Consider the following 25053-nt stretch of genomic DNA (forward strand, 5'->3'; position numbering starts at 1 on the left):
GGAATGCTGTACATAGCTCAGAAGAGACAGGAAGATCTGATAGCATCTCTTTAGTGCTCTGAAATAGTTTTGAACCAACACTAGCAGTAAAAACCCCAAACCGAACAGCCCTAACAGCTCTGTATTTTTCTAATCTTTTCTGGCAGATGGGACCAATGGACTGGGATGTACCACAGTAAAAGGAACTGGCAGGAGTTTCTCTGTTAACCCAACTGTAAACTATGAAGAAATAAATGGTCTAGGATGAAATGCAAAAGAGAACCATATAGCTTCAGCAATTTGTAGGTATCTACTGCAGTTATTCTTCCCTATATCTTTCCTTTGGCCCAAATAGGAGCCACAGGAAAACAGCTGGACAATCTAACCATCCAAGTTTTGTGCTGGTATTTGGGTAGGCTGCTTGCACCTAAATCCCAGTGATGCATATTGGAGTAGCATTTGGGGCAATGTAAATGCACTAAATTATAACGTTCACTCATCAACAACTACTTAGTGACTTTGTCACATCTTTGGCAGAAATTCAACTTTTCTTCTTTTTTTCAAGTGTTTCATTGCTCTCTAAATAAATAAATATTGGTGTCAGCTGAGCTTCTCAACTTCTGTGGAAGTGGAAGGATGAGAATAGTCCTGAAAGTGCTACCCTTCAGTTGTTGCCAAGGAAGAGAATCTCATGAGAAAATCCTGATGTTAGGTTTTCCGTCTATACTCCAAGATCCTAATATAAAATGCAATAACTGAATTTTAACTATTTATTTGAATAAAACAGACTCACCAGAGCTTTGAGGTTTGCCCATTACCTACTTAAACATGACAGTAATATTGCTTGAAAAGTATAAATTCTACAAATTCAGACTTTGAAGCTCTGGAAAACAGCAATGATAATGTCTGTATGAATATTCATAAGTTAAGAGAATAAGTGAAAGAGTCTCTTTTAGAGCAGTTGTCACAATATCTACTCTTATTTATGGTGTTTCATTTTATTAATGGTATTCACTCCCTTTCCCTCTCCTTTAGACAGTCTCTATGGGGAAATAAAGGACAATGAACTGTGCTTTTGTAATGGTCTTACATCTCCACAGATGTCAGAACAAGAGCATCCAAAATATCAGCCATGCATTACAGACACTCTTAGTAAGTAGTTTGCTTCTTTTCAGAGCAGACATGAATTCAAATCCCTGCTCTATCACACATTACTTTGTGTGATCCTAAGAAATTCCTTTGGCTGTATCTAAGCTGCCAAAACTCAGGAGATCCTCCTGGTTCTGTGGCTGGCCACGTGAGACAACTCAGTGCTGGGATGAGATCTGAAGCCTACTTCTCTTTTCTCACTTGCCCTTGATTTCTCTGGGAAGAAGGCCAGAGATGTAAGCTGCAAAATAACCACACTACACTGGATAGTATTGGTTGATTAGGAAACCAGAACTAGTTGGCTTTTAGCCTCCTATAACTGCCACATTGGAAAATGGTACCTTTTTTTCTTATAGCCAGTATGGACTGATATGTTACTTTACCTTAGAGTAGGAAATCAGATACAAATAAACTAGGAATAATGAACCTTTACACAGTATAGTATCAGATGCTTTTTTAAGGATCCGTTCTCAAACAGTTTTTATGGACCATGAAGATTTATAGCTATCTATCTTCTCACCCTTAGAGTTCAAGTGTAACTGGCAAGGAAGGGTGTAAATACAACAAATGCCTGTTGAAATGTAGCAGTGCTAGCCAGCTTCATAAATGATGGTGTTTTTTTCAGGGAATTGAGTAGGAGTTTGTCACCTTGCCGTGTCTGTGAGTCATGCTGTGTAGCAGTGGCAGCTCTGCATGACCTCTGGATGTGTTCTGTATCCCCAGCTGACCTCCTTGCCTGAGTGTCATTTTGCAGGACACATGTGGAGCCTTCTGGGCCAGGTGATTACTAGGACAGGGTACTTGCAACCACCACCAAAGCCCACAGCAGCAGGCACAATGTTCAAGAGCCATCAGGAGTGCCCAGGTGTCTCAGTCCCCTTGCTATTGACAAGTCTCCAGCATCTATAGTTGCTTTTATTCTGAAGAAGTATTTTAAAGACTTTTTTTCCTTCTGCACTTGAACATGTTTTTTCTCTTTTCTCATTTTGTGTAGTCTTGCTAACAGCATCTGGCCTACTAGGTGGGGGAACTGCTACAATTAAAGTAATAGCTACTAGCTCTGCTTTCCATGCATGCCTGAGGAGTGACCACTAGTAAAAAGGGGTGGATACAAGGCTAGATTTATCCAGGTAACTTGACTATATTATGAGGGAAATTTTAAAATATAGTGGCAAAAGTAATATTTTGTTCAGAAAAGTAGGCTGAGGACCAATGCTAAGAATCATCTTTAATAGTCACAAGCAATGAAGGTGCTGTTACTATCTGGGACATGGCATTTCCCATGATTTACAGCAGTGAAGAGTGTTCATCTGCTTCATCTATTATTTCAGCCCCTAATGCAGCTTATAGATCAACTGAAGAGTTAGGGACAGCAGCCAGAGCCTACACCTGCAGCTTAGCTCGTGTCAGACAAAGACAGGTTTGTCTGGAGGCTGAGATGCTCTGGCAGCCAGATCTGCTCAAATTGCTCACGCTGTCAGAAATTGCCCCACATGGCCTATCACCACCACTGCGTGCTACAGCACTTTAGTCACTTGCAATAGATCTTTTCCCTTCCAGCTTACTACTGAAAAAATGCTGCTGATGCTGAAGCAAGCCCATTTGCTCTGTGTGCTGAGTGGAGGGGGTGAGCATCTCTGAGAGAAGGTAATGTTTAAACCCCTTTCAACATGAACTAATCAGTATGAAGATATGCAGAATAACAAGGTAGGGAGACAGAAAACCCTGTATATGGTCATTCTGCTCCAGATGCATTTGTCCTTGGGTAAGAAAAAGACCGTCCCATCCAATCTGAAAGTAACAATGGGTCAGCCCTGGGCAATACTAATATCTTAAAAATCATCATTCTTAATACCAACTTTCCACCCTACAGAATGTATTTGTTTCATTTTCTTGTTAACTTTTACTCAGAGTTTACACAGAACTCCTCCAGCTGTGCTACATTAAAAAGCATTTGAATATATTAAAACTCTTTTCATCACGAATCAAGAGATTTTAAAATGTAGAAGCAGTAGGTTTCCAAGGACACTGACAATTTGGGCATCCTGATTCCAGGCAATCCAGTTTGAAGCAACCAAAATTAACTGATTTTCAGAAATTAATGAGTAAGTATTGCCTGACTAAAAAGTTTATCTTCTCAAGACATTGCATGCTGGTATCATAAAATCATAGCCTGAGGTTTTAAGTTATCCTGGAAATGGCATGATATCTAAGTAAAAGGCATCATCATTCCTTACAGAGCCAAATTTCATTAAATATGTAGTATCGTGTTTCTTGGCTGGACTAATTCCTCCCACATGGAACATTATCAGCATTCAAATAACATTTCCAATGTAATGATTTTTCTTTATCATCTTTATCTGTGCAGAATGTCTTTTACATGCAGACAGTACCTCCCATTCACTCAGTACTTCTGAATGAGCACTGCATGTTTTCCAAGAAACATCCACCCGTACTGTTGCTCATGTATGTGCAGTGTGTGTATGTACACTCATAGAAAGACAAGGCAAACACATTCACTCCCACATGCACAGATGTAGGACATGGAGAATTAAGTGAAGCAACATGAGACCTCCTCTTTGCTCCTCTGGCTGAACTACTTGTGCTCATTTTTAAAAACTAAGGTTGAACACCAGTTGCAACCAGGTATTTTAAAACTCCTTTTCCCCCTATGAATAGAACCTGCTGTTTCTAAACATGGCTACTCAGTAGAATGGCATCCGAATATTTAGAAAAGACAAGTAAAAAGTATCCTGGATGTCTGATTCTTCATACGTGATTCCTCTTGAATTCTTAATGCTCTCTTCACTATTCTCATTCCTATTCCTTCTAGTAGAAGAGGAAACTCTTGAGCTAGCTGTACTTTGTTCCAAAAGAACAAACAGAAATAGTTTGCTGATTTATACGATGAATTTAAATTGCCATAATACGAGCTGAAAAGAGCTCATAGAATGCCCATGTCTTTCTGTTGGCTGTCAGAACATCTCAGCTACAAGCTTTCTTACAGTGGACATATCAAGGTACAAAAGAGATAAGGAGAAAGCATACTGCTCCTCTCAAGATGCTATGTGTCATCAGTAAACACAATTTACCACTGTCAACTTGTGCAATATACATACATTATTTACTTAGAGCTCAGACCCCTAATTTGCATTCTTTACTTCACAAACATATTCTCATACCTTTTTATTACTTACTGCCTGCTGCTTTAAAAATCCTTTTGCCTGATTTCCTTCTCCTAGATAAAATTCCTTCCTATGCAATAATGTGTTTGAGAGAATGCAGTAAATGGCTTCACAAGAAGGAGATTATCAATAATTTTAATAATTTCATTGTAAATGTACTTAATATGTTGCATCTATGCACACACACACACAAACAACCAAAAAACAACCAAACAACAAAAAAACAAAACAAAACACACACAAAAAGTCCTACATGAAAAATGTTGGATCTTATGCATAAAGCATTACTAAACAATCCCAGAACCATATCTGTCTTGATGCTAAATGAGTCTTGATACCATATGAGTTCAGTATCAGTCTTTTAAAAACTTTTTTCCAGCTTCAGTCACCAAAAACAGTGTAAAACTTCATTCAGTTATTGGTTTCCATATGCAGCCACCCAAAAAAGGGCTTAGAAATATTAACAGCTATTCCATAGTGACAGGCCAACAAAATTAAATATCTATCTCCAAAGAACTCTGGTAGATTGTTTCCTATATCAGCCTAAGAAACTGCATTGAATCTCATTTATATGTCCCAGGTTTCAAGGGACAACTGATGACAGTAACAGTAGTTACTGGAAAGGCTACCTCAAAGAGCCTGAGTTCCACATCAGTAACGAACTGTTACTGATGGACCAAGAAGATAAGGCTACCTTTACGGAAAAACGGGAAAGAGTCTAAAAACAGATATTCCTTTCAACAATGGAAAAATATCTGGAGGAAAGCCAAAGCCTCATTTATTTGTGTAGCCATTAAGGAAGAACATATTATATGCTAAGCATCTGAAAAAGAAAATGAACAACCAAGAAGCTGTTTCAAACAATATTCTATCTTTAAAGGTAGTGTATAGCATTTATGTTAAGGTTTTGTAATGCTTACAAGGACGGTTTGCGGATGTTTATAATGAGGAACACAAAAGTGTGTGTTCGCATATGAGAGGGTAAGCACAGCAGGGAATTTGACTTCCTATCACATGATTCAGCAAAGAATTGAATGAGAAGATGTATCAATTTTCTGGTGCCAAGAGATGTGAGGGAGAAGGCTGCTGGGATCTGCAGCTGGCTCGAGCCAGAGGAATTACTTTGTTCGGTGTAACTTTGCGAGCTTTCATCTGTTTGTTCCCTAGGGGCAGGAGCTAGAACCTGTTGTGATCTGATAGTCCTTTGCTTCCTGGAAGCAGAAGATAGTCCTCCTGACGACCAATTGCCTCAACACACTGGGCCGGCTGAGCCAGCTATGTCCTAAAATCTCCTCAGTCAGCCAATGCATGGAGTGATTAAAACTTTCATTACGGTCCCTAGGGGCAGATGAGGACTACCGGGAATCAGCTCTAATACAACAACAGCAGAGGGACAGCAATGCAGCTGGACAGCACAAACAGGAGTGAGAGGGAGGTGAGGACAGGAGAGGCAGATTCCCTGGGTCTTGTGAGGCTTCCAGCACTGGGGCAGCCCAGGGCCAGCCAAGCTGGCAAATTAAGGCACAGTTATCAATTACCCCAACTTGAATGTCAGCCAGAGTTTTTATTATACTTGTTGGATGAAATAGGCTGATGTGTAGGCAGAACTTGATGGCAACAGCAGGTATTTACTACAGCTACTCTACTTCTGCATCTGCTGGAGGAAGTACATGTTCCTCACTTCTGCCACTTGAGAACCTCCCAGACTTCTGTATTTAGACGAATGTAAGTTTTACTTTGCCGTAGCAATGAAATTCCAGGAATGCCAAGTCTGTAATATAACAATAATCACCAAGCCAGGAAATCACAGCTTTGTTTAAGTAAGATCTGGTTAGGTCACATCTCTTAAAGGTAAATGAATAGGAAAGATGAAAGTAGATTCAGCAGAGAATAATTATCTTTGACCACAAATAATAACTAGATGGCCGTATGCCTTTAAATCTGGGTTAATTATGGTTTTCTCCAACAATATCCAATTACATGACGAATAACCTTGGCGTCTAAGGCAGGAACCTCTGTTATGTGTCATTTCTTACCTCAAGAAGACTGTTTATCTGAGTTATCAGAGCTGGCTGCTGAAAATTCAGCCTACTATTGTTGCATTCTCATTCAGAGCACACTGTCTTCCAAAACATCCAAGCAGACCTGACAGACTGATGGCTGGGAGTACTTTGACATACTCTACCAGAGGGAACTCCTGGGGGGAATAATCTGACTGCATGCACTGTGCTTCTTCCTTTATAGCATATGATAATGTAGCTGGGGAATGCAGGGGCAAGTTTTCCTCTGAGAGACAAAGCAGAAGATGCATTCAAGAAGTCTCAGTGCATATTTCTGATTTGCACTGATTTAATTCCAAGTTCTTCTTAATACTATTTGCAAAGTACAAAGGCTGAAATGTCTTCCACTGGGAAAAAAAGTCTTTTATATACTGTGATCAGACACTCTCAAATACAGTGAAACATTACATTTCAGATTAGCCCTAGATCTTGTAAATAATAAAGACTGAAAACTGTCATTAAAACCACAGATATTATCATTAAAATGTTTGATAAAAATGGATTAGAAGATAAAGTGAATGAAGTTTGTCCAGTAAGATTTTATACTGTGACAGAATCAAAGCACCTTTTATAGAGTGAAAGAACAAGACATGAATTTCTTGAAAGAAGTTTTCAGGATATTCTTTAATAGAAGGAGTAAATCACTATGCTATTTATTTAGCTATTTAGCCATATAATGTGCAAATTGTAATGGGATTTGCATTTATTATGGTTTAAATATTGAGTTATTACATTAAGAACATGTACGACTAGAAAAAAAAGTAATCTTCCCAGCCATTTGACTAACCACTAATAATACTTTTATTAATAATTAAAGACTGTTGATGATCCAAAGCAGTCTACAGCTGTTGTGCATGCTTATTGCAAATGAGACTTATCTGTTTCTTATTGAATGTAAGTACACAACAGAGGCTATCAAGACATCAAGGACTAGATCAGAAAAATGTTCCTGAAAAGGGATTTAGGAATTCCTGATAGGATTTTGTGCTAAAATCCAAGGGTAGGACCCTGAAAACTCTCACTTAGCTTTGATTTGACATTGACAACACTTCAGCATTGTGCCTGGTACAAATTGCTTGTTTTCTTGCTCACTTTTAGTCAGAAAATCCAGTAGATGTCTGAAAAATAGGAATGTGAGAAGATCTTAGAAACTACTAATGCTCTTGTATTTGCATCCTACTTGCATTAGACAGGAAACATTCATTCACCTGCTGGAGTCTCCTTATGTTCAGTACAGTATGGCTGGTGTATGCCTGGTACAAGGTGCAGCTCATCACTGACTCATGTGGTGACCAGGAAAAAAAGAGGTGCCTTGTCTTTGTAAAAACAAGTGCCCTTTCTTAATAAAAATAATAAAACTTCATGGAATTTGCAAAGCAGTCTGGCATTTTCATGAATTATCCATGAAATGAGGGGGGCCGAATTCAATTTTATTGTCTGTCTGAGGGAGTGCTCCTCTTCTACAACCTGTACCTACCTCCCAGCAGAATGTGTTACCTGCAGCATTACATGAGCTGAGCAAGAAATCCCGGTCTGCTCCCTGCTGATGTTTTTGCTGACATTATGGCATTGAGCAAAAGGGAATTCATTGTTTGTGGCAAATGTGCGTGCAAGAGTACAGTGGCTCTGCAGCATCATGGTTATTATGAAGAAAAGCAGGGATTTTGTTACACAATGTTATGGGTACTCCTGATTTGGATACCACAGTGTAGAAATGCTTCTCCAGTAACATGGTATTTTAATAGAGACAGATTTTGCTGTAATTTTTAACTTAATTTATTTCTGTCTTTTAAACTCAGTCTTAAATTTTTATATTATTTTAAATTTAAACTAGATTTACAGAGATGCAGGAGTGAGAGTCTTCAAGTGAACAGAGATTGTTTGTCATTAGTTTGTTCATATTCTTTCTCTAACTGTCTAATCAGCTGTATCCAGATGCTTTCCGAGCCCTACTGGGAGTAGAGTGACTATTTCAATACTTAATAACTATAGAAGACAGAACCTGCCAATTCCTTATTCCAATGTTCCTACTTCATTTCATACATATGTTTTTAGGTTCACCCTTTGAATTAACATTTTCAGTTCTCCAGACACAAAGACAAATTAAGGTGATATTTCCCCTAGGAGAAATTATGAATATCTTGCCACAAAGTCTTGCATCACAAATAGGTGTAACTTTATGAAGACAGGAGAAAATGGAGATAAAAACTGTAGTACCAAGTCAGATGCAAAGATTTTGATGGCCTGGCTTTGGCAAAGCTGATGAAAACCAAACACATTTTTTATTATCATTAAGAGGTAACTTAACATTAAAAAGGTAATTGCTTGTGCAGCAACACTCTCACAGGAATGTGGGAGAAGGTGCCTTATTGGCCAATCTGAAAAGGTGGGAAGGATGACTAAAGCCCTCCTACATTCTTGTCTTTTACACAATTAAATCTGATTTAGAACAATGTGCTGCTATGCATTGCACCAACAACTGAAGAGAATAAAAGACTAAGTTACTTATTTTACAGTTGAAGTAGTCCTCTTTAAGAGTACCATTTGAGCTTATCTCACAAAATGCATGCCACAGCATCATCAGTGAGAACAGGATGTTAAGAGCACAGTTTCATACATTGTGTAGCAGCCAGCTCCTGTGCCAGCAGGACACTCACGAGATACACAAATGCACAGATTTAGCACTGATATGGGTACTTTGTACATCAACTCCGTCATTACCATTACATCATCCCTGTGCATGTGTTAACCCAACTCCATCTTACTTAATGTCAGGTAAGTTATTGCCACAAAGCCAGGTCATTGCATTTATGTAAATGACTTACTAAGAAAAAAAAAACATGGCACAAAACTGAATTTTTGGTTAAAAAATATATATATATATATATATAATTTATTTCTGCAGGGATTGTTTCTATCTGATAGCTCAAATTAGTGATCATTTCCTCCCAAAACAAAATTGCAGTTTTTGCCTGGTAATAATGTGACTCAGAGATGCCAAAGGAATTCCTCAGGTGAGCTTTAGTGCACCTATCTCATTATCTTGTTTTCCTGTGTGACTGACGTGATTCAGACAAACTGTTCCTGCTGTGAGGTGGCACAGGGTGCTCCTGTCATGTGCTGGAGTAACTCACATAAACACTGATGCACACAGACTTTCAGCGACCACATCTGAAAAATACCATAGCACTTTTCTGAGTCTAAACCTTGTTACTGGGCAAAGTTTTTCCACTAGAAGTTAGTACATTTATGTCTCAAATTTTTCTTTTTTCTTTCTTTTTCTTTCTTTTTTTTTTCTTTTTTCTTTTTTTTTTTAACTGAAAAGCAATTACACAATTAAATTTCAACAAGACAACATTTGTCACCTGTTTCTGAAGATACACTTTCTGCAGCCAACTTGGACATGTTAACAAGAGCAGGCAAGCTTTTCAGTAGATGAGAAGTAGGCACAGGGGCAGAAGAAATAATGACAAGAGCTGAATCATTGTCCCTGACTATGTGGACCTGTCCTTCTTGTGTTGCTCATCTGAGGGAGCTGAATGTGGCCATAAATATGGGATCTACAGCACATGTCATTACTCTTCAGACAGCTTCAGCAAGAATATAAAAAACAGATGGGCGAAGGTGCAAGCAGTTTTGTAATTCCTACAGATGATCTTTCCATGTTGAGGAAGAAGCTTTCTGGCCGGACAGCATTAGAGGGATTTATGCTGTTCCCTCTTCAGAGTCTGTTTTGCAGAGGGAGAGCTTGAGTCTGCACAGCTGCCAACCAAAAAACTTCCTAGATTTACTACTGGAAATTCACTTAAAATTTAACATCAGGAATGCCTTCTCCAACACAGATTAAGAACAAAAAATGCCAAGTAGGAAAGAGAGTATTACGGTGCTTCTGATTAAAAACAAAATCAAACTCTCTCCCATCCTGTCCTAGGATTTCCAAAAGCTTTCCAGCACACATCTGCCTTCAGTTTCCTCTTTGTTTATTCAGTCATCAATTATCAAGAGACTTTTTGTTTTGTCTCAATGAGCTGCACAATTTGAAGCAACTGCTGTATCTAAGATGGTTCTGCTAAACCAAACACAGATTCCTTCATGGCACAGAGAAACTGGATTAGATTAAAATAAAAATATGCAAAAACAACAGATTTTTTTTTTCCATCAAATTGTTCTGAGGGTTATTATAATGTCATTTTCCCCCATGAAACAAATAATACACAGACTTCAAAAGTTCTGAGTGTTATTCTCAAACAACAAAAAATAAAGCAGATTAGACATCGTGATTAATGATGCTTTCATTCCTTCTTCTTAAGAGAAGAGAAATATGTTAATAATAAAAGTCATATGAGCTCAAGATCTTTTGGCTTCTAAAACATTGTGACATGCACTTGCCTTTTAGGACAAATGTACAATGACAGCAATTCCACTTGTGCCTTGGAAGTTGTAGCTCCCTGAACATAGTATTACCTCTGATTAAACCAGTGGATTAATGCCTGTGTTACGCTCTCTGCTGATAGAAAGAAATTACAATGGAGCATCTGCCCATTCATCTTCCTTCCTGGCAGAGCTCTGCCAGCAGCTGCTATTGATGGTGCATCATGTAGTTACTAATCAAGTACTCAAATAATTCATACTACTCCTAAGTTTTGCATCCTCCCAGTTCCTTCAGTAGGAGCAGCCGCATGGCAGTTTTCACTGAACATTCACAGAATGGCTGAGTGCACTGGCCAGCCTTGATAAATGATCAATGAACAAACTGCCAGCACATTCTGGGACTTGATGAAGAGCCCAGACAGGTACTTTAACTACAAACAGATTTTCCTGCTTCCATAAAAACACAAACTACAGTTCACTAAGTGAAAATGCAGCAAATTACTTTAGAGATGATGCTAATGATTTCAAATAGTATCTAATACGAACAATAACAACAACAACAAAAATACTTAAATCTGCATGATTTGTCTTTAGATACTTTATACAACCAGCTGAAACACACCAAAAATAAGTATATCTTCTTCAGCCAACGTGGTAATATATTTGGCATTACGATAACGCTGTACAAGTTTGATGTTGCTATATTACCCAATTTATTCTTGGATGGAGAAGTTAATTTAAAGACCATTTATCCTTGCCTACTAGGAAATTTCTACTAATAAAGTGTGTGATGCCAGTATTTTTGAGTTCCTTCCATTAGCACTGTCTTTAATAAACTAAAAAGATACTACAGTATAAATTTGCATCTTGTACACACACAAATAAGATGTGAAAATTTCATCATCTCGTGTCAAAACAAAGGTCTGGAATGTTATTAATTCATCTGAATTAAGTGTTAAATTAAATTTTCTCTGTATTCATCTACAAACTTGGTGTCAAATCCTGACCTAGAGTTAAAAGACACTTCACCTGAAGTTTCAATAACAATAATATTTCACATAACATTAAATTCCATTTGCAATTGTCTATAATCTCACCCTCATTTCAGATAACATGAACATCTGATTAGGTTTCAGGTTGCATGTACCAGTTGATGGCATGTGTGCTGGAAGTAAGCAAACAACATCTGGGAAAATAGGTGTTTACAATCTGCTTAAATTACAGTTTATCTTCTGCATTCTCTGGGTTGTCACAGTTAAACCTTAACTGAATGGGCTGAACACTCCAGAAGGCACCATGTGGGCATGGAAATTGGTGTATTGGACCAGCTGAAGTCACAACTGGTTTTGTTCTCTGTCTAGGTTTGCAGAAGCAAGCAGCACAAACAAGAACAGTGGAGTCCAACAGCTTGTGCTGAGGACAGTGTTTGCACTGTGTATGCTTTGGAGGATTTAGTTTGGACTATTTCTAACATACTCTCATGGACTAAATGTCAAGTAGCAACTAGAATGCACCAGATGCACTTGTAGAGCATGTGGCTGGTTCAGATTCATGTGAAATGAAACAAATTTGTCTATTCAGAAACTGCTCTGTGATGCAAACCAAAGGCTGCAGTAAACCGGAATACCATCTAAAGCAGTAAAGTAGATACACACTCTACAGTGAGAGGCTAGGAAGTACTATCCTTAAAAATGTTACCATGCAATAACATTTTTATTTAAAACAGTATGAAAGTTCAAAAAAAATCCATCAGATTTTTTGTATTAATAACTGAATTTAATCTCCATATCAAAACATTTCATAAACACTACACTAGAAAAAAAACAAAGTTTGTACCTCAGGAGTAAGATTAATTTTCCCTAACTTCCTGCATCCACAGTTCAGCTTCCTTAGAAGTCAATGGGGATAACCAGGCGCTTTCTCAAAAGGTTTCATTGAACAAGCTTCAAACATTTGTTTTGCAATGAGCCGAGTCTGAAGGTACTGAGGGAAAGCACAAAAAAAGTACCTCTTACTCATTCTTTCTGACCATAGAATTTTAATGGATTTTAATGGATTTGTCAGATTGCAACTATCTTCAGTATTTTTTCATGTGTATTAAGAGGAAAGCCCTACAAGGGAAATACAGTAGGAACCCTCTCTGAATTTAAGCTGCAAGAAAGAGAGTAATCTCTTGACATAGGCATTTGAGGTTCAAAAATTCCATTTCTTGTTGTTAAATGCAGTTTTCATAATATCCAGAGTCACATTTCATGATTTCATGAGCCCAGAGTGTTAAGCGTTTGAATCAGATTAGCGCTAGACACTGTGACCTGTCCTGGCATGGGAACATTTTTCAGCCAATGCGTATTTTGGCTTCAGTGACAGTAAGTAAATATATGCTTAAGTAGTTTGATGTTTAAGGGATGATCTAAGAGATCAACTTAATGCGTGAGAAATACAACATGTATAAGAAAGAAAGAGATGTAGATTAGACATTATTTTATAAAACAGATAACGGAGGAAGTTTAATCCACCAAGGAAAGCTAGCTACCTAGCCAGCAAGGTCAAAGAACATGAGGTGTTTGATTTTGTAGCTTCTTTATTGTATTAAAGGTGAGAAAGAAAAGCTACAAATCATATGTTTGCAGTTCTCAGAAAGAATGGTGAAATTATTAACTAACTTTTCAGAACTTTTTTCCCTTTTTTTTTTTTTTTTTTTTTTTTTTTAATTCCAAAAGACAACGACACATCTTTCGCAATATGGAACAGAAAAGAAGAAAATGTATTCTTAGGCTGAGAAGTTTACAAACATTTACAGCCAGGAACTGACAGTTTACAAGCCCAGGAACTTCGTGGCTTTCTCAGACATAAATCACTCTTACTAAAGGGCAGCTACATAGTAATCTGCAGAAAATTGCAGAGACTGTGAAATTATAAGGTATTACCAAGTAATAATTAAAGAAATGAAGATTAATTGCTAGAGATCCACAAAATATAAATTTGAACAATTTAAATGAAAGTCTGGAAATTCTAGATCTGGGTATATTATTATACCTCTTCAATTGTAAAAGCATGGCTGGTTGCAAAACTGAGAGTGAGTTTGGTCTCAGTAAAATCTTTACTGTTCCTTGCCCCCACTCCCATTTTGTGGGAGAGCATTAGTACGGAGATATTAGTCATGGTACTTTTCTGGACAGCAAGTTCTTTGGGTGAACACATCCCACTCAGAAGAGTTTGTACAAGAAAGATGGGAAAATATATGAATGCAGTCCATGTTTAGGGATGAGATTAGGCATGAGAAAAATCAATCTGTGAGGCAGCAGACTGAATAGGCACTTGAAATCTTTTTTCCAACAGGGGATCAGCAATAACTCATATGACAAATACCATGAAATATGATATGAGATCATCTTCAGTAAATCAGTCAAGCAACTGTTCTTCCACTTTCTCTAAGTAATGCTTAGTTAAAAAGAAAAACAGTAAGGGAGGGTCTGTGAAACAAAATTCGGGATTTCTCTTGTGTTACATATATGTACTTCCCTAGGCAGAACAGGCCTATTACCTATTCTCCTGGAGCTATACTCATAATTTCTTCCTGAATCGGTTCAGTAAGTGGAACAGACAGTACTTCACCCAGCCTGTTCTGCCTTTAGCTTGGTGGGTAAGAAAGAAAATAGTGCTGTGGGTTTTAGCCACTTAAAGGCAACGAAAGTTCAGAATTCAAAGCTTACTCTTCATTGTGTTGTTACATAAGCAGAAACCAGCATGCAATCCCCATTTGCAGCAGGCTTTGGATGAAAAGCAATGTATGGCTATGGCTTTAAGTTTGGTAATGTTTGCTTGAAGTGCAGCTGCTGAAACAGACTTACAAACCCATGTGTTTACCAGTGTGATAGCTGCTGAGATTCTCAGCCAAGTGTTTCTCAGTCTTTTTGACAGAAAGAGAAGTCTAATAGTCAGAGATTCAGAGTTTTTAGTAGGAGGGGAGAAACATTTCGTAATCGTCTTTTGAACTTTAGCATCTCAAATGAATCCTGTGGCCCCAGTGAATGTTTTTCTTCGATACTACCCCTTCTGCAGATGGCCATAATGATATGTTTATACTGTATAATCAGCGTCAATCCTAATACATGACTTATAATTGTGTTCCCATCAGGTCCCCTGTCACCCCTCAAGTTCAGACAGAATAAAACTGTATGTAGCTCAAGATAGAATTTGAGTGATAGGAAAAAAAATATTAAACATAGAAAAGTGTTTTCTATGCGTATACAAAATGCTAGCGCTAGTTTTTGTCTCCTTCAGTACCCTTGTGAAAGCTATAACACCGTCAGGACAAGTGGTTTCAGCCTGATCTAATTTACAGGACAGAACAGGATAAACAGGTGGTCACTGTCACTCAGCTACAAGGCTGTATAATTACCTAACATAGTAATTAAAACAAAATTACTGAAAGAGTAAGTTGGTACTAGAAAACTTTTAAAAAGTATTTTAAAGATACCTGGATTTTAAGCTTATTTAATCTGTGATATTTTTTAATAGTCATGATATTTATGTTCTTTGTGGGTTGGGGAATAAATCTCATGACAACAAAGAGTCTGTACTTGTTTAGCATGAAACCACAACACAGCGATGAAGCGGCACAATGATGGCATGTGCACACTGTCAACTCCTTGACAAAGGAGTCTCTGTTGCAGCCTCATGCCCACCCATTTGCCACTTTATGTCTCCAAGCTATATACGTAGGCAGTCTGGCATCTCAACTGGGGCCTTCCAGACAAAGCACGGGCTGATGCACGGGGCTTCTGGCCTCCTCTGGTACCGTAAGGGCAAACAAATAGTAAGTTCTCCTGAAGAAGGCAGGTGAGATACAGCATGTACTGCACTTCTGGAATAGTCAGTTAACTGGAGGAGAGGGCCTTAAGTGGCATGGGAAGCAACCAGCTCCATTTTGATGATCGTAAGGTCACAGAGGTACCCCTTTCTGAACGCATTTACAAGCATAACTGCAAGATCATGAGCTGCCTTATTTGTTAAATGTCTTCATATACTGTAATGATACTTGAATTTTTCCACCTTTGGAGCAGGGCTTCTAAACCTCCCTACTCCACTGTAAAGTTCTGATTAATCCCAATAGGCAGCATAGCAACAAGCAAAGATTTCTTGTTAATTGCTGAAGATTTAGGCCTTTTCCTGATAACATAGCGAAATTTTACAAAGATTAATTTATCTGCTTATTTCCAAGTCATTTGCATAGACAGCATATGTAGTCTTCATAAGGTCAAGTGCATGTGTAAGTCTTTGAATGGCTGGGTTATAAATAGTTGGTATATTTGGCTATTTAGAACACCATTGCTCATGCATGCCTATCAGCTTCAGCAGAAGTTTCGCACATACAAGAGATATAGGGTCACATTTCATACCATGTCAGTAAAGGCTGAAGAGCTTTCAAAGCTGTAAAGTTTCACCATTGCAGAACTATTCCATCAGCTGCCTTGTCTCTATTCCTCCTTCCTTTTCAGTGCGAGCTGACATTAATATTCATTAATAGTTATTTTTTTCCCCACTCATTATATGATTATTTACCTGTTTAAGCTTCTCAAAGCAACTGTAAATAGATCCTATTATTTTTCAGCAAAGGTGAACTCAGTGGTTACATAAGCCAGAGGCCAACCAGCCAGAGCCTTGCCCCTCAGTTCTGGCTTTCAACACAATTGTTTTTCCAGTAATGTCTCTCTCTTAATCTGTAGCTGCCAACTCTATTCAAATGCATGGTGGTTTTCTTGACACAGGCAAAGTGCCGCCACCACAGAAGCTGGATCCATCAAACTTACCTCATGGCCAAATTCCGATTTCTTTTTTATGTTTTTATTTGTTAAATGAATTTTAAATAGCTGTTTGTGTGGAAATTTTATTCTGAACAAGGATTCAACTTTCATCTTCCACAAGGATTAAGGCTACATCAAAAGGGAAACGAAACTCACCCACGTTATTCCTGTCTTTATGGAATTTAAAATAATGAAAAGAAAGCACCTCAACATATGCCATGAGAAGTTCAGAGGTCTGGTAGGCTTATATGTTCATCTTAATACCTAGCTCCTCAAGGACAACAATTCACATTTCCCCTAAAAAAACTGCTGCAGACAAGTGAGGTACACAACCTCTTCAAAATCTACCCAGTAAAGACCACAGAATCACAGAATGACCCAGGTTGGAGGGAACCTCAAGGATCATGAAGCTCCAACCCCCAAAGAGTAAATCTGACAGTGACAGACTGCTCACTAGAGTAAAACACTCATTATGCTTTTATCCTCCTTCCTCTTCTCTCCATTATTATCAGAAAGGCTGAACGGATTAAAACTGATGAGATGATAAAATTTTTACATGTGTTACAAGTGCACTATTTACCTTCTATATTGCACATGCAAGGGTAACTGTATCTATCTGATATAAGCTGATATTTGTTTACACACTGAAGTTTTTCTTCTGGTCAGCAGACATTTATGTAAAATGCAAATCTGAGTAGTAAAAGAAATTACTTACTAGGTCAAGGTAATGCCATGTATCGACAATGGCATGAGTGAGGTGACTGCTGTGCTTTAGGAGAGCCACGTGATCAACATTTTTTCTTCTTTACCATTACAGATAGATGGAGAAAAAAACCTTTCCGCTTTGCATGAAAATAAAATAGCTGACAACTTCTGTAGTCTATGAATCCCAAGGTTAGAAAGCCAGGCAACTGAACAATAATACCTATCTCTCAGGTATCTAATTTCCCTTTTAAGATAATCTTTCCCAAGGATCATTTCTGGAGTACATACTATGCTTTCTATGTTTTCACACCATACTGAAAGAAGTACAGCAATAAATGATAGTGTACAACAAGGCTAAGAGCAAAATGCAAGATTACTATGGGCACTGTAGGTTTCACTTAGGCACTGCAATGTAAGTTTCACCATTTCAGAACTAGCAATTACCTTCTGAACCAGTCCTAGAGACTGATATAAGAATGGTATTTCTTCCAGGATAAATTCATAAAATTAGGTGCTTTGCCATGTAGAGGTTACTGATTTAACTTTGGATGAGCTAGTTAAGATGCAAGAACTGGTTAAATTGCCTTAACTTTGGATTCTTCCAAGCTAGGATGCAATTTTTCTCAGCAGAGTTAATTAGCTTAGGCATCCAACCAGCAATTTTCACAGCAAACTAACCCAATTATCTCTGCATGATACAACATTGGATCGTGTCTGAGCCCAGAGTGTGTTTGTCTATATAATGGAAAAATTAACCACAGGTTGTGCCATTGAAAATACCAGTGGGCCCTCCAGGATGAGGAATAGCTCTCTTTCTGCTCACCAGAGAACCACAGAATCATTATTGAACTGTTTGAGTTGGAAGGGACCTTTGAAAGTCATCCAGTCCAACTCCCCTGCAATGCACAGGGACACCTACAGCAAAATCAGGTTGCTCAGAGCTCCCTCCAGCCTCACCTTAAATGTTTCCAAGGATGGGGCATCCACCGCTTTCTGGGAAACTGCTCCTGTGCCTCACCATTCTTACTGTAAAGAACTTCTTCCTTGTATCCAGTCTAAATTTCCCCTCTTTTAGTTTGCAACCATTTCCCCTTGACCTATCACAACAGATTCTGCTAAAGACTCTGTCCTCTTCTTATTTCATATTTTTGCTAACTACCTCTTTTTAATTTTATTTTTTGAATTAGGATCATAATAAGTAAAGGGCATGGAGAGGCCAGAGTTCTCATTTCCAGAATGCAACATAATGCCAAATATTTTTCACATTCAGTTCATCATTATCTATCAATTTTGTCATAGTTGAATGTCCTCGCTAGCTTTGATAACAGCTCCAATTTTGGCAGAATAGTGTAGATTTTGTACCTTGCATTAGTAGAAATGCTCATGAGTTATCAGTGGCTCCAGATAGACCTGGAGCTTCAAGGAAAATTTCTGACAGCACAGTTGTACTGACAGTGCAGTATTCTTATGAACTGGATTACTACAGTATCTCAGTTTCTCACTGTACTCATAAATTTCAAAGTATCACAGAATTTATCAAGTTGGAAGGAACCCATTAGAATCATTAAGTCCAACTCCCAGCTCCACACAGAACCATCCAAAAACTCAAACCCTGTGTCTGAGAGCACTGTCCAAATGTTTCTTATACTCCGCCAGGTTTGATGCTGTGACCTTTGCTCTGGGGATCCTATTCCAGTGCCCAGTCACCCTTCCACAACTGAAAGATGCACTCCTCTTTTTTTCAAAGGACAATGGAAATACAGAGGCATTTAAAGATGTAGCCAGCATTACAAGCAAGAAACATATATAATCTGTGATAGGTTTAGGATTTGAACACTAGTCTTCAAAAGGCTAATGTGGGCCACTGACCAACTTCTGCAACAGCTACAGAAGTTGTATTGCTTTAACTAGTACAAAATACAAAATGTAAATAAACAAATGCAATATAAAATGTAAGATAGAATGCATCAGAGTCTGTAAAAACTGGAGTACATGAAATTACACTGATAACAAGCATATCCTGGGCAGAACAATAGTCATTACCTACTATATCCTCAGGAAGCACACTAAAGTAACCATTTAATGTATTTGTTCAAATAATTTTTCACACATAGATGAGAAGTATCCAACACTCCAGAGCTAAAAGAGGAGACAAAGTGATAATAATCAACAGATCTTAATCTCAGGTGACGCATTATCAAGTCAGTTCATTGTAAAGTTACCTACTTTCACTGTAGCCATCACAAACATTTTGACATTTCTCTATTGTTTCCTGTTTTGCAATGGAAAACATAGGAATAGAGTAAGATTTTCACTGCAAACCTGACTTTCTCAAGCTTTAACTAAAGAGAACCTCATCCTCATAATCCATGTCAATCCATAATCTCAAGGAATTTGGAATTAGCACCCTAGTGTTGTTCCAAAAATCTTTAAATTTGAAGCAAATCCAGAGCTTTTCTGATAAAATAAGCTATTATCATGCTAGCATACTGCTTGATATCACACAGTGACAAGTATGGAGTGCTGTTATGGCTCTGTGGCCCTACCAGAAACACAAGTGTTTCATAGATAAAGTGAAGTTAGTCTCTAGTAGCTGCCCTTGGAACAAATACATAACGAAAGTCCTGTTTCCCGCACCACTTACAAAACCAGTTGTGGAGTATACCCTTGTGCTTAGAATAACCTCAGCACTGTACATGATTTGAGATATCTTGGGATGAAATATCCTATATTATATAAGATACTAATAAGGTCCTTAACTACTTAGGGAAACTGATGCACACTAGTAACAGGAGAGATACTTTAAAACACAAGAGATAGCATCTCTGGAAAAGTCCCTGGACTAGTCACATCTTTGACAAGACACCGTAGAGTCATTTTTACATCCCTAGCATACAATCAATAGCATACAATATGCTGTACATTTACAGCATACAATACATCTTCTCATTCTTGCATGTACACATACTAGACAACATAGACATGAATATAGCTAATGGAAACAAGATCTGTTTGCTGCTTTTAAAGAATCATTTGCACTAAGGATGATGCCAAACTACAATATGTGTTGTTATAAAAATGCCAAAATAAATGACAAGAAACTCATGCAGAAGACTTTCATCTTTAGGTAATACAGATTCTTAATCTCCTCTTCTTTTCTTCATTTTTTTCCTTCTAATGATTAATAACATTTGCATGGATATAACCTCCTTAGAACAAAAACATTCTGAACTCTACAGTATTTAAGCTGTATATTATAATTGGCACAATAAAGGATCACAAAAGTATCTTTTCTGTCAACTTGTGCCATTAAGAACCTCTAACCACAGATCATTGTTGTAACAGATCATTATGGTCCATTGTGTCAGTTCATCTGTTGGGATCTGTGCACTATAAGCATGACAGATTTCCTCTGCAGCAATTACAGTCTATTGTGACAATAGGATTTAATGAATATAAACAACAAACCACATAATCTGTTATTACAGAACACAGCCATGCACCCAAGATGGGAATTACATTCCTAGACATTGCCAGTTGCAGTTTTTATAATTGTGACTATTTCAGTCATCGTGTTTTTAGATGCAATGCTTTAATTTACCACATAGATGTATCTCAGCCCTGGCTGGAGAGAGGTCATCAGAATTTAAAGCCTAATCTTACAAATGTTCCATGATTATTTCTTTTTTTTTCTTCCCCCCCCCCCCCCCCCATAGCAAAAAATGTCTTTTAGATTTTTAGACACTTACTGTTGATTTTTGCTGTGATACTACTGGCTAGCATTGTAGACGAAACGAACAAATACAATAAAATTGCTCATGGAAATTAATGAAGCATAGCAGAACATTTCTGTATTGTTTCTAAAGAATAGACACTTCAGCTCAATACTAGCTTCTCTTCCCCCCTCCCCCCCCTCCTCCTTCCAAATGATGGGCAAAGTGCTACACCAGTGCAAATCTGTAAAATCACAATATCACAATGGTGGGATCTTTGCTGATTGATGCAGCTGAAGGCCTGTCCTAGGGGCTTTGGATATATTTGTGGAATTAACACCCTTTTTCAAAGCACATAGCTGGTCCTTTATATTAAAGATATGCAGTCTACAAAAGTTCACATTTTCCCAACGGTGATTTCAAAAATCTGGCTCAATTACAGAGATTTTTAGCTTTTTAATTATGAGTTCTGGACTTGAGCACATCAAAGGTTACAATTACAGTGTTGGTACAGCTGTATTTTAATCTCCATAGTTTGGCACTACTGGAATATATGTACTTTAAGTAATGGAAAATTCACTGTAAGGAATAAATTAATGAGGACCACATATGGATGAGCTGCATAAATGCCAGTGTGAATCACCGCAGTTCTTATCATGTACCTTTGAGAAGAAATCTCCAATTAAACTAACTTCCACAGAATTCTTATTACCAAAAGGTGAAAAGACTCTTACCTAGCATGCAAACACATTTGGCATTCTGGTCAGGACTATCAAATGAGATTTCTCCGCACCTCTAGAAAAAAAAAAAAAAAAAGAAAATCAACCACAAATTAGTTAATATGTATTTACATTTAATTAAATCATCTGTGAAAGTATCCTTGTCCTTATCCTCTGACAGAGATCTTTGATCTCCTTGTCCTATGTTTAAGTTTGGCACTAGAAATGCTCACGAGTGCTGATAAAATGACAAAATCAGAAGAATTTCAAGCAGCCAGAGTTTGAAGATATATGTTATAATGATAGGTCAACAATGTATTACCATGTCCTATTTATTACCATAACTATGGCATAAACAATTACCTCATCCATGTTGCGATTTGTTAGTACTGGACCCAAGTATAGAGTAGGCCTCATTTACTACCTCATTTATTAGGGTTGGTGTTCTGTCACTCTACAAATCCAATGAAAGAACATCATTAGACTTAGGATTCAGATACATAGTGTTTGGTTATTTCCAAGGATGAGGCATCATTTGAGTCGTTTATGTAGACAGACATGTCAGTTTAGCTGCCAGTAGGAACATAATTGGTGCGGCTTATGGGTTTGATCCAGCTCTGATTAAAGCCAGAGTAGAGATCCCACTCACTACAGGAGTGGTTGCTTCAGGCACTACAGAAAAGATTCATTTTTTAATTACTACACTCAAAGTCCTCAATAGGCTTAAGGATAGCCTCATATTTAATAGGTAAAAATGGCCCATGCTTCATAATCTACATTTTTTTTTTTTTTTTTTTTTTTTTTTTAGCTTTTGTCTATGATCAAGTGGGAATATAAAAGCACCATCATGCAAGGCTGGGAAAATCACTGAGAACTATTAATTTCTCCTTCTCTTTCTTCCTCTCTTATAATTCTTATACAGTTTCTCTTTTCCTTCTCCTACATATTTCCTTTTTTATGTAAAAAAACAACAAAACAACAAAATGGTTACTCCTGACATTTTCTTTTTCTCTTAAGGAAAAGAAAAAAATGAAACTTATAGCAAACACTTAAAAACTGCGAAGAATCAGGTAATTAAAACCTTAGAGCTTCAAAGAAAATGAAACACTGCACCAGTTTTATAAATGAATAACACATTTGGAACTCACTATTTTTAAAATCACCTTTACCTCCTTCATACTGAAATGAATACAAACAAATAAACAAAAGCCATCTCCCACACACAGTCTCTTCATATATCAGTACATCTAAAAAGAGCAAACAGATGCCTGTGTTAACATTCCCAGGTGGGAGCACATACTACTGAAAAACTGCAAAATGAGAAACAGCATCCAGTATTTTGAAGTTAATTTTAAAACTGCTCTTACATACGTTCCCTCTGAGGAAAAAAAGATAAGTTTGCTTTTTATTCTTCAAGGAAGAATATTAAATGGTGGGCTTCTTTTCACACAAATCTCCCAGTCATCTTCATGACCATCAGTATATTTAGACAAATACAGATTTAAGAAATCACTTTAAAATTCACTGCCCCACTCAGCTCTGAATTTAAGCTGCTCTATGTAAACTCCTGCCTAGTTTTCATTTAGTTCCTCAGATGTATTGTAAGTTCCATATCACACCATGTTTCAGGCAAGCATACGGTGTGTTACAATATTATAACAGTACTTATTAGCCTTAGCATTATGAAACTGGGAAAGCAGCTAATGTTCCACAGAGTCCACTATCATCCCACAGGATTCATTATGATAATGGATGAACTGTGAAAATTTTGCAAGTAAGATTCAGATAACTATATACAAGTTCATAGGCTTAGCTGAATTTCCATGAAATCCCTGCAATCCACAGAACTGGCTGAAGAACAGCCACCCTAGATTTTTCACTTTAACAGCAGCTCTATCAAAGCTTTTTCTTCTGCAGTAATTTTTACAGAGGTTTTTCTGAAGGTAATGCCTATTATTTCTTTCCACGGAAACTGCAACATACACAAAGAGCACAATAACACTGTTTGATGGAGCATATTCTCCGCTGCAAAACTTTCTTTTTCAACATCACCGCCATTAACTATGTTTTTTTCGCCAGAGATGAACAAAAGCCTGCATTCTCATACACGCTTCCATGTCAGATGTCGTTCTGTCAGACTGTCCTACTGCTACCCGTCACAGAGCAACAACATATAACTGAATATTGGTGGGGAGGTCCAATCTCCACTGCCATACCACCAACATCTGCCACTGATGTCATCAGCCAACATAATCACACTGGAGTCATTATTTTTGGATTGATCCTCTTGTTTCTGATGTCAGGGATTGCTCAAAGATACATAAATAGCTCAAAAATACATAAATACACTGCCTACAGAATCAAGTAGTGGATACTCTAGAAGGTAGGAATAGGACTTTGACCTTAGACATTAGTTATTCTGCTTTTGATTTCCAATGAGACATAAAAAAAGAATGCCTTTAGATGTATCTACTGTACACAGCAGACTTACTGTGCATATGTGGATCATCATATACATCTCTTAGGAGAAGCAGAGAGAAACATGAAATCTCTTCTAAAGATTGGCTACTTTTCTGTACCTGGTTTGGAGCAGTAAGAGTATGAGCAGTGAGCTGTTAACATCAAATATGTTATCCGCTACGGAAAAGCAATAACCTCAAAACAGGAGAGCAGCCTCTGAAGTTCCTTTCTTGAAATCTCTAATGGGGATGGATTCATAGTCCTGACCATTTTTGAACCTCACTTGAGTTGTAAGATTTCACTCTTTATAATAAGATTTAAATTTTTAATCCACAAATAACCAAAGTTTGAAAAGCCAGCTGGGTTAGTTAAAATGTTATCCAAGTAGGAATAATTGTTATAGGCTTCTTTATTCCTCTCTGTTCTTCATGTCTTGATGAAGGTGTTCAATATGTCTCCCCATACTGCAGTAATAAAATGAAGTACTTAATATACATCATCAGCTAAACATGACAGTAATCAGGGTAATCTTTTTGCAAGTGACAGGATTATTATATCTGTAAATAGCAGAGATATTAATCGGACATTGATTTCAAGTTCAATATCTTCCCAGAATCCATTTGATTTTTATTTTTTTTTTAGTAACCTTAAGTTAATGTGGTTTGTTCAGTGGAAGTAATAGTCTACATAACAACACTGCTTGGTAAGATAACTTTTTTTTTCCTTTTCTGAATACCTTGTATAATTCCTAATTTCTTTAGCAATCAGAATTAAAATACACAAACAACTGATTAACAAAAATAAGACAGGGCAAACAGCTTCTGTGTTTCTATGAAAAGCTGGATTATCTAAGAGGAAAGAAAAATAAAGCTACTTTTATACATATTTTGTTTTCTACTGCATTC

General features: G+C 37.4%; 1 protein-coding gene across 3 annotated transcripts in view; it reads right to left on the minus strand.

Moving 5' to 3' along the window:
• The window catches only part of PDE7B (phosphodiesterase 7B), a 150742-nt gene that overhangs the window by 80393 nt on the left and 45296 nt on the right, over window positions 1–25053 (minus strand). For all 3 annotated transcript variants that reach the window (XM_032443634.2, XM_032443635.2, XM_085543580.1), the window contains one exon: window positions 21704–21764. In XM_032443634.2, the coding sequence (XP_032299525.2) occupies window positions 21704–21764 (61 nt within the window). The remainder of the gene's footprint in view (window positions 1–21703; window positions 21765–25053) is intronic.

Source organism: Coturnix japonica, chromosome 3 (genome assembly GCF_054131305.1).
Source record: "Coturnix japonica strain WE chromosome 3, WE-NBRP24, whole genome shotgun sequence".
NCBI lineage: Eukaryota > Metazoa > Chordata > Aves > Galliformes > Phasianidae > Coturnix > Coturnix japonica.